Consider the following 10178-nt stretch of genomic DNA (forward strand, 5'->3'; position numbering starts at 1 on the left):
TAGTTTTATATATTTTCTGGGTCAAGGTTTGGCTTTTTCAAGAGAGACTTTATTACTGCCACTTTTAGTTTGGTACACATCCGGTGGATAGAGAGCCGTTTATCATGTTCAACATAGGAGGGCCAAGCACAGGAAGCAGCTCTTTCAGTAGTTTAGTTGGAATAGGGTCCAGTATGCAGCTTGAAGGTTTAGAGGCCATGATTATTTTCATCATTGTGTCAAGAGATATAGTACTAAAAAACTTGAGTGTCTCTCTTGATCCTAGGTCCTGGCAGTGTTGTGCAGACTCAGGACAACTGAGCTTTGGAGGAATATGCAGATTTAAAGAGGAGTCTGTAATTTGCTTTCTAATGATCATGATCTTTTCGTGAAAGAAGTTTATGAATTTATCACTGCTGAAGTGAAAGCCATCCTCTCTTGGGGAATGCTGCTTTTTAGTTAGCTTTGCGACAGTATCAAAAATACATTTAGGATTGTTCTTGTTTTCCTCAATTAAGTTGGAAAAATAGGATGATCGAGCAGCAGTAAGGGCTCTTTGATACTGCACGGTACTGTCTTTCCAAGCTAGTTGGAAGGTTTCCAGTTTGGTGTGGCGCCATTCCATTCCAATTTTCTGGAAGCTTGCTTCAGAGCTTGGGTATTTTCTGTACACCAGGGAGCTAGTTTCTTATGACAAATATGTTTTGTTTTTAGGGGTGCGACTGCATCTTGGGTATTACGCAAAGTTACATTTATTTCCTCAGTTGGTGGTTAACCAGTTTTTGGACGTCCTTGGGTAGGTGGATGGAGTCTGGAATGGCATCTAGGAATTTTTGGGTTGTCCGAGAATTTATAGCATGGCTTTTGGTGATCCTTGCTTGGGGTCTGAGCAGATTATTTGTTGCAATTGCAAACGTAATAAAATGGTGGTCCGATAGTCCAGGATTATGAGGAAAAACATTAAGATCCACAATATTTATTCAACGGGACAAAACTAGGTCCAGAGTATGACTGTGGCAGTGAGTAGGTCCAGAGACATGTTGGACAAAACCCACTGAGTCGATGATGTCTCCGAAAGCCTTTTGGAGTTGGTCTGTGGACTTTTCCATGTGAATATTAAAGTCACCAAAAATTGGAATATTATCTACCATAACTACAAGGTCCAATAGGATTTCAGGGAACTCAGTGAGGAACGCTGTATACGGCCCAGGAGGCCTATAAACAGTAGCTATAAAAAAGTGATTGAGTAGGCTGCATAGAATTCATGACTAGATGCTAAAAAGACGAAAACGCAGTGATTTTTTTGTTGTTGTAAATTGTAAATTTGCTATCGTAAATGTTAGCAACACCTCCGCCTTTGCGGGATGCACGGGGGTATGGTCAATAGTGTAACCAGGAGGAGAGGCCTCATTTAACACAGTCAATTCATCAGGCTTAAGCCATGTTTCAGTCAGGCCAATCACATCAAGATTATGATCAGTGATTAGTTAATTGTCTATAACTGCCTTAGAAGTGAGGGATCTAACAATAAGTAGCCCTATTTTGAAATGTGAGGTATCACGATCTCTTTCAATAATGACAGGAATGGAGGAGGTCTTTATCCTAGTGAGATTGCTAAGGCGAACACCGCCATGTTTAGTTTTGCCAACCTAGGTCGAGGCACAGACACGGTCTCAATGGTGATAGCTGAGCTGACTACACTGACTGTGCTAGTGGCAGACTCCACTATGCTGGCAGGCTGGCTAACAGTGGATAACAATATCTCTAAACTCTCTACACTCGACAGTTTTAGCTTTAGCCAGCACCATCTTCAGATTAGCCTTAACGTCGGTAGCCCTGCCCCCTGGTAAACAGTTTATGGATGAAACAGCTGGATGATTCGTTTTAAGTCTAATACTGCGGGTTAATGGAGTCGCCAATGACTAGGGTGTTCAATTTGTCAGAGCTAATGGTGGGAGGCTTCAGCGTCTCAGACCCCGTAACGGGTGGCTTAGCTTCGGCTGTTGGAGGTCCTGACGAACCACGTCCAGATAAAGTGTCCGAGGTGAATGAAAAAATCGAGGGAAAAATAAAAAATATAAAACGATAATTAAAAAGTAAAAACCGTAAAGTTGGCAGGTAGCAAAGAAAGTTAGCAAAAATCACACAGCAAACAGCAAACAAGTCTACAAGTGACTGGAAAGACATTCTGTTTGCGTGTTGGCTCATACGTGTGTGTGTGTGTGTGTGTGTGTGTGTGTGTGTGTGTGTGTGTGCATTGTGTTAAGGCCATCATCATACTATCCAGTTGAAACCGCGGTGAGCCGTTGTGAGCACATATTATGATTTTGTGAAATGTTTGTCGTTGCGATGATCTTTTTTTTCGGGATGTTCGCGCACACAAACATTTTTCTTGAAGCAAGTCGAAGTTCGGTCTACTATCCTGACAACTTAAACTAAATTTGTTCCCTTCAGTCTGAGACTGCCATCATTGAAAGCGTTTGTGGTGACAAGGGGCACGAGGGGTGCTGTACAAAACATAGTCATCAGTGATTGGTTCGTCTCTAACCAATCAGAGTTTCAAAGACACATTTTCAAACCACCGCTTTACCCACATGTGTTCTGGCTCTGGCCCAACCCATCGGTTTCTGGACGAATGTGTTCGTATTTTTAAAAATTGCGTTATTTGTAACTTATTTTGTACATAATGATCCTGCCACCGTCTCTTATGACCAAAAAGAGCTTCTAGATATCAGAACAGCGATTACTCACCTCGAACTGGACAAAGAACAAATCGGACACAAAGGATTTACTTCAGACAAGCCCCATTTGCGCGATGAGAAGACGCAGATACATGGGACACAGGTCCGGGTGCCTTCTGAGAATTCGTTGGCGAATTTGGTCGGGGTGCCTTGTAAGATTCCGTACGCCGAGTGTGTAACCCTCCTCTAACATCTGTCCTATTGACCAACCAATCAACTGGGTAACATACTGGATGAGTTCCGATCAAAGACATTAAAAACTGTAATATCTTATGTTTCACCGAGTCGTGGCTGAACGACAACATGGATAACATGCAGCTGTCTGTGTTTTCGGTGCATCGGAAAGATAGAACAGCTGCCTCCGGTAAGACAAGGGGTGGAGGTCTGTGTCTATTTGTCAATAACAGCTGGTGCACAAAATCTAAAATTAAGGAAGTCTCTAGGTTTTGCTCGCCTGAGGTAGAGTATCTCATGATAAGCTGTAGATGACACTGTTTACCAAGAGAGTTTTCATCTATATTTTTCTAAGCTGTCTATTTACAACCACAAACCGATGCTGGCACTAAGACCGCACTCAATGAGCTGTATTCTGCCATAAGCAAACAAGAAAATGAGGCGGTGCTCCTAGTGGCCGGGGACTTTAATGCAGGGAAACTTAAATCCGTTTTACCTAATTTCTACCAACATGTTACATGTGCAACAAGAGGAAAAAAAAACTCTAGACCACCTTTACTCCACATGACAAAGCTCTCCTTCGCCTTCCATGGCAAATCTGACCATAATTCTGTCCTCCTGATTCCTGCTTACAAACAAAAACTAAAACAGGAAGTACCAGTGACTCGCTCAATACGGAAGTGGTCAGATGACGCAGATGCTAAGCTACAGGACTGTTTTGTTATCACAGACTGGAATATGTTCCAGGAATGAGGAGTACACCACATCAGTCATCGGCTTCATCAATAAGTGCATTTATGACGTCGTCCCCACAGTGACCGTACGTACATACCCCAACCAGAAGCCAAGGATTACTGGCAACATCCGCACTGAGCTAAAGGTTCAACATTCACAAGGCTGCAGGGCCAGACGGATTACCAGGATGTGTACCCGAACATGCGCTGACCAACAGGCAAGTGTCTTCACTGACATTTTAAACCTGTCCCTGACTGAGTCTGTAATACCTACATGTTTTAAGCAGACTACCATAGTCCCTGTGCCCAAGAACACTAAGGTAACATGCCTAAATGACTACAGACCCATAGCACTCACATCTGCAGCCACACATCCGCCACGCTGACCCTCAACAATGGGGCCCCTCAGGGGTGCGTGCTCAGTCCCATCCTGGTACTCCCTGTTCACCCACAACTGCATGGCCGGGCACGACTCCAACACCATCATTAAGTTTGCCGACGACACAACAGTGGTAGGCCTGATGACCGACAACGATGAGACAGCCTATAGGAAGGAGGTCAGAAAACCTGGCCGTGTCGTGCGAGGACAACAACCTCTCTCTCAACGTGATCAAGACAAAGGAGATAATGGTGGACAACAAGAAAAGGAGGGCCGAGCACGCCCCCATTCTCATTGACGGGGCTGTAGTGGAACAGGTTGAGAGCTTCATGTTCCTTGGCGTCCACATCACCAACAAACTATGATGGTCCAAACACACCAAGACAGTCGTGAAGAGGGCACGAAAAAACCTAGTCCCTATCGGGACACTGAAAAGATTTGGCATGCGTCCTCATATCCTCAAAAAGTTTGACAGCTGCACCAGTGAGAACCTCCTGACTGGTTGAATCACCGCCTGGTATGGCAACTGGACTGACAGTAATGGATATGACTCCTAGCTGGACTGGCTGCGGCTGACGGTAGTGGATATGACTCCTAGATGGGACTGGCTGTGGCTGACGGTAATGGATATGACTCCTAGCTGGGACTGGCTGTGGCTGATGGTAGTGGATATGACTCCTAGCTGGGACTGGCTGTGGCTGATGGTAGAGGATATGACTCCTAGCTGGGACTGGCTGTGGCTGACGGTAGTGGACATGACTCCTAGCTGGGACTGGCTGTGGCTGATGGTAGTGGATATGACTCCTAGATGGGACTGGCTGTGGCTGACGGTAGTGGATATGACTCCTAGCTGGGACTGGCTGTGGCTGATGGTAGTGGATATGACTCCTAGCTGGGACTGGCTGTGGCTGATGGTAGAGGATATGACTCCTAGCTGGGACTGGCTGTGGCTGACGGTAGTGGATATGACTCCTAGCTGGGACTGGCTGTGGCTGATGGTAGTGGCCATGACTCCTAGCTGGGACTGGCTGTGGCTGATGGTAGGAGATATGACTCCTAGCTGGGACTGGCTGTGGCTGACGGTAGTGGATATGACTCCTAGCTGGGACTGGCTGTGGCTGATGGTAGTGGATATGACTCCTAGCTGGGACTGGCTGTGGCTGACGGTAGTGGATATGACTCCTAGCTGGGACTGGCTGTGGCTGACGGTAGTGGATATGACTCCTAGCTGGGACTGGCTGTGGCTGATGGCAGTGGATATGACTCCTAGCTGGGACTGGCTGTGGCTGACGGTAGTGGATATGACTCCTAGCTGGGACTGGCTGTGGCTGACGGTAGTGGATATGACTCCTACCTGGGACTGGCTGTGGCTGACGGTAGTGGATATAACTCCTAGCTGGGACTGGCTGACGGTAGTGGATATGACTCCTAGCTGGGACTGGCTGTGGCTGATGGTAGTGGATATGACTCCTAGCTGGGACTGGCTGTGGCTGATGGTAGTGGATATGACTCCTAGCTGGGACTGGCTGTGGCTGACGGTAGTGGATATTACTTCTAGCTGGGACTGGCTGTGGCTGACGGTTGTGGATATGACTCCTAGCTGGGACTCGCTGTGGCTGACGGTAGTGGATATGACTCCTAGCTGGGACTGGCTGTGGCTGACGGTAGTGGATATGACTCCTAGCTGGGACTGGCTGTGGCTGACGGTAGTGGATATGACTCCTAGCTGGGACTGGCTGTGGCTGACAGTAGTGGATATGACTCCTAGCTGGGACTGGCTGCGGCTGACGGTAATGGATATGACTCCTAGCTGGGACTGGCTGTGGCTGACGGTAGTGGATATTACTTCTAGCTGGGACTGGCTGTGGCTGACGGTAGTGGATATTACTTCTAGCTGGGACTGGCTGTGGCTGACGGTAGTGGATATGACTCCTAGCTGGGACTGGCTGTGGCTGACGGTAGTGGATATGACTCCTAGCTGGGACTGGCTGTGGCTGACGGTAGTGGATATGACTCACCTCCTTGGGCTAGGCCTGATCCTGATCCGCTCTGACAGGAGTCTTCCGTCTCTGCTGCCTTGTTGTTACATTTCCTTGAGTGTCTTTGCATGTTATCCGCAGCATCGCTGCCTTCCTCACAGCCCCGCTATTGTAGGCACACACACAAACACACACTGCCCATGGACGTATTAAACACTCAAAGCTTACAGCTGGCCTCCAGCACGTCTATCAGGAATCATTTATATTTAAATAATCGGATAACTTCAGGATATGTGTTTATTTTTATCTAAGAGCCAATCATTAATGATTCATTAACTGAGTATGTAGACGTTTAGGGGTTGGGACGACCTTCTCTTCACATAGGGTTTGGGGACAACCCCAGTGTCGTTAAACGTATATATATATATATATATATTACAGCTCTGGTATTTGTTGCATTTTGTGTGAATAATTGACAGCTGAACGACCACCTTTAACTGAATGACAGCTGAACGACCACCTTTAACTGAATGACAGCTGAACGACCACCTTTAACTGAATGACAGCTGAACGACCACCTTTAACTGAATGACAGCTGAACGACCACCTTTAACTGAATGACAGCTGAACGACCACCTTTAACTGAATGACAGCTGAACGACCACCTTTAACTGAATGACAGCTGAACGACCACCTTTAACTGAATGACAGCTGAATGACCACCTTTAACTGAATGACAGCTGAACGACCACCTTTAACTGAATGACAGCTGAACGACCACCTTTAACTGAATGACAGCTGAACGACCACCTTTAACTGAATGACCACCTTTAACTGAATGACAGCTGAACGACCACCTTTAACTGAATGACAGCTGAACGACCACCTTTAACTGAATGGCAGCTGAATGACCACCTTTAACTGAATGACAGCTGAACGACCACCTTTAACTGAATGACAGCTGAATGACCACCTTTAACTGAATGACAGCTGAACCATCACCTTTAACTGAACGACCACCTTGAACTGAATGACCACCTTTAACTGAATGACCACCTTTAACTGAATGACCACCTTTAACTGAATGACCACCTTGAACTGAATGACCACCTTTAACTGAATGACAGCTGAATGACCACCTTTAACTGAATGACAGCGGAACGACCTCCATTAACTGAATGACAGCTGAATGACCACCTTTAACTCAATGACAGCTGAACGACCACCTTTAACTGAATGACAGCTGAATGACCACCTTTAACTGAATGACAGCTGAACCATCACCTTTAACTGAATGACCACCTTTAACTGAATGACAGCTGAACGACCACCTTTAATTGAATGACAGCTGAACGACCACCTTTAACTGAATGACCACCTTGAACTGAATGACCACCTTTAACTGAACGACCACCTTTAACTGAACGACCACCTTGAACTGAATGACCACCTTTAACTGAATGACAGCTGAATGACCACCTTTAACTGAATGACAGCTGAACGACCACCTTTAACTGAATGACAGCTGAATGACCACCTTTAACTGATTGACAGCTGAATGACCACCTTTAACTGAACGACCACCTTTAACTGAATGACCACCTTTAACTGATTGACAGCTGATCGACCACCTTTAACTGAATGACCACCTTTAACTGAATGACAGCTGAACGACCACCATTAACTGAATGACAGCTGAACGACCACCTTTAACTCAATGACAGCTGAACGACCACCTTTAACTGTTTTTACCTTAAATATATTTTAATCAATGAGCCCATTGAATACACCTAAATCAAGCCCATTGAATACACCTAAATCAAGCCCATTGAATACACCTAAATCAAGCCCGTTGAATACACCTAAATGAAGCCTGTTGAATACACCTAAATCAAGCCCGTTGAATACACCTAAATCAAGCCCGTTGAATACACCTAAATGAAGCCCGTTGAATACACCTAAATCAAGCCCGTTGAATACACCTAAATCAAGCCCGTTGAATACACCTAAATCAAAAGTACAGTAAGGTATTTATCCCTTTGTGTCATTGAAGAAGAGGATGTTGAGATACACCGTACTGGAGCTGAGATTCCATAGGGCATAACAAAATAACACGAGGCTAGATGATCAGATGATTCTGTTAGGGCTCTATCTAGTTCTATCTATTTCTATCTAGTACTATCTAGTACTATCTAGTTCTATCTAGTTCTATCCAGCTCTATCTAGTTCTATCCAGTTCTATCTAGTACTATCTAGTTCTATCTAGTTCTATCTAGTACTATCTAGTTCTATCTAGTTCTATCTAGTTCTATCTAGTACTATCTAGCTCTATCTAGTTCTATCCAGCTCTATCTAGTTCTATCTAGTTCTATCTAGTTCTATCTAGTACTATCTAGTTCTATCTAGTTCTATCTAGTACTATCTAGTTCTATCTAGCTCTATCTAGCTCTATCTAGTTCTATCTATTTCTATCTAGTTCTATCTAGTACTATCTAGTTATATCTAGCTCTATCTAGCTCTATCTAGTTATATCTAGTATTATCTAGTTCTATCTAGTACTATCTAGTTCTATCTAGCTCTATCTAGCTCTATCTATTTATATCTAGTACTATCTAGTTCTATCTAGCTCGATCTAGTTCTATCTATTTTTATCTAGTACTATCTAGTTCTATCTAGCTCTATCTAGTTCTATCAAATTCTATCTAGTTCTATCTAGTTCCATCTAGTTCCATCTAGCTCTATCTAGTTCTATCTAGTACTATCTGGTTCAATCTAGCTCTATCTAGTTGTATCTAGTTCTATCTAGCTCTATCTAGTTCTATCTAGTTCTATCTAGCTCTATCTAGTTCTATCTAGCTCTATCTAGTTCTTTCTAGCTCTATATAGTTCTATCTATTTCTATCTATTTCTATCTAGTTCTATCTAGTACTATCTACTTCTATCTAGCTCTATCTAGCTCTATCTAGTTCTATCTATTTCTATCTAGTACTATCTAGTTCTATCTAGCTCTATCTAGTACTATCTAGTTCTATCTATTTCTATCTAGTTCTATCTAGTTCTATCTATTTCTATCTAGTTCTATCTAGCTCTATCTAGTACTATCTAGTTCTATCTAGCTATATCTAGTTCTATCTAGTTCTATCTAGCTCTATCTAGCTCTATCTAGTTCTATCTAGTACTATCTAGTTCTATCTAGCTCTATCTAGTTCTATCTATTTCTATCTAGCTCTATCTAGTGCTATCTAGCTCTATCTAGTTCTACCTATTTCTATCTAGTTCTATCTAGCGCTATCTAGCTCTATCTAGTTCTATCTAGCTCTATCTAGTGCTATCTAGCTCTATCTAGTTCTATCTATTTCTATCTAGTTCTATCTAGCTCTATCTAGTTCTATCTAGCTCTATCTAGTTCTATCTAGCTCTATCTAGTTCTATCTATTTCTATCTAGTTCTATCTAGCTCTATCTAGTACTATCTAGCTCTATCTAGTTCTATCTATTTCTATCTAGTTCTATCTAGCTCTATCCAGCTCTATCGAGTTCTATCTAGTTCTATCCAGCTCTATCTAGTTCTATCTAGTACTATCTCGCTCTATCTAGTACTATCTATTTCTATCTAGTACTATCTAGTTCTATCTAGCTCTATCTAGTTCTATCTAGCTCTGTCTAGCTCTATCTAGTTCTATCTAGTTCTATCTAGTACTATCTAGTTCTATCTAGCTCTATCTAGTTCTATCTATTTCTATCTAGTACTATCTAGTTCTATCTAGCTCTATCTAGTTCTATCTAGCTCTATCTAGTTATATCTAGCTCTATCGAGTTATATCTAGCTCTATCTAGTTATATCTAGTTCTATCTATGCAACACTGACTCACTGCTTACATCACCCCCCCCCCCCCCCTCCCCCCCGGCAGAGCCAAGGACCCATTCAAATCAAAGCTCCTGATGCGAATGCACAGTGGGGCTTCACTTTAAAGCTAATAACTAACGCTGGCTGAGCAAGGAGGGAGCACTCCAACATTCTAACAGTAATGATGTCGGCTGACCCATATTGTAATGTTAGGTAAATAAGAGCATCGTACGACAGTTCATTTAAAATGGAGTGAAGCCAGCCAGACACGATGGAGAGACTCCATTTCCCTTTTCCCTGTTCTCCAACACACACACACACACACACACACACACACACACACACA

The 10178-nt window shown here is 43.6% G+C and overlaps 1 protein-coding gene across 1 annotated transcript; it reads right to left on the minus strand.

Moving 5' to 3' along the window:
- Positions 1 to 4560: 4560 nt before the first annotated feature.
- LOC118966169 (secreted protein CSS1-like) lies at positions 4561 to 6246 on the minus strand. Its single transcript, XM_036989269.1, has 2 exons — positions 6215 to 6246; positions 4561 to 6001 (listed from the first exon to the last, which is right to left on the minus strand). Exons 1-2 carry the CDS (start codon positions 6244 to 6246, stop codon positions 4561 to 4563), a joined length of 1473 nt encoding a protein of 490 aa, XP_036845164.1.
- Between the last annotated feature and the right edge of the window lie 3932 nt (positions 6247 to 10178).

This window comes from Oncorhynchus mykiss, chromosome 1 (genome assembly GCF_013265735.2).
Source record: "Oncorhynchus mykiss isolate Arlee chromosome 1, USDA_OmykA_1.1, whole genome shotgun sequence".
Classification (NCBI taxonomy): domain Eukaryota; kingdom Metazoa; phylum Chordata; class Actinopteri; order Salmoniformes; family Salmonidae; genus Oncorhynchus; species Oncorhynchus mykiss.

Excerpts from the sequence above, each read along its gene's own strand:
- LOC118966169 (XM_036989269.1), bottom strand. The coding sequence starts at position 6,246 with ATGATTCCTGATAGACGTGCTGGAGGCCAGCT. Across the intron at positions 6,002-6,214 it reads AGACGTGCTGGAGGCCAGCT|CCACAGCCAGTCCCAGCTAG; the intron begins GTAAGCTTTGAG and ends CACTACCGTCAG.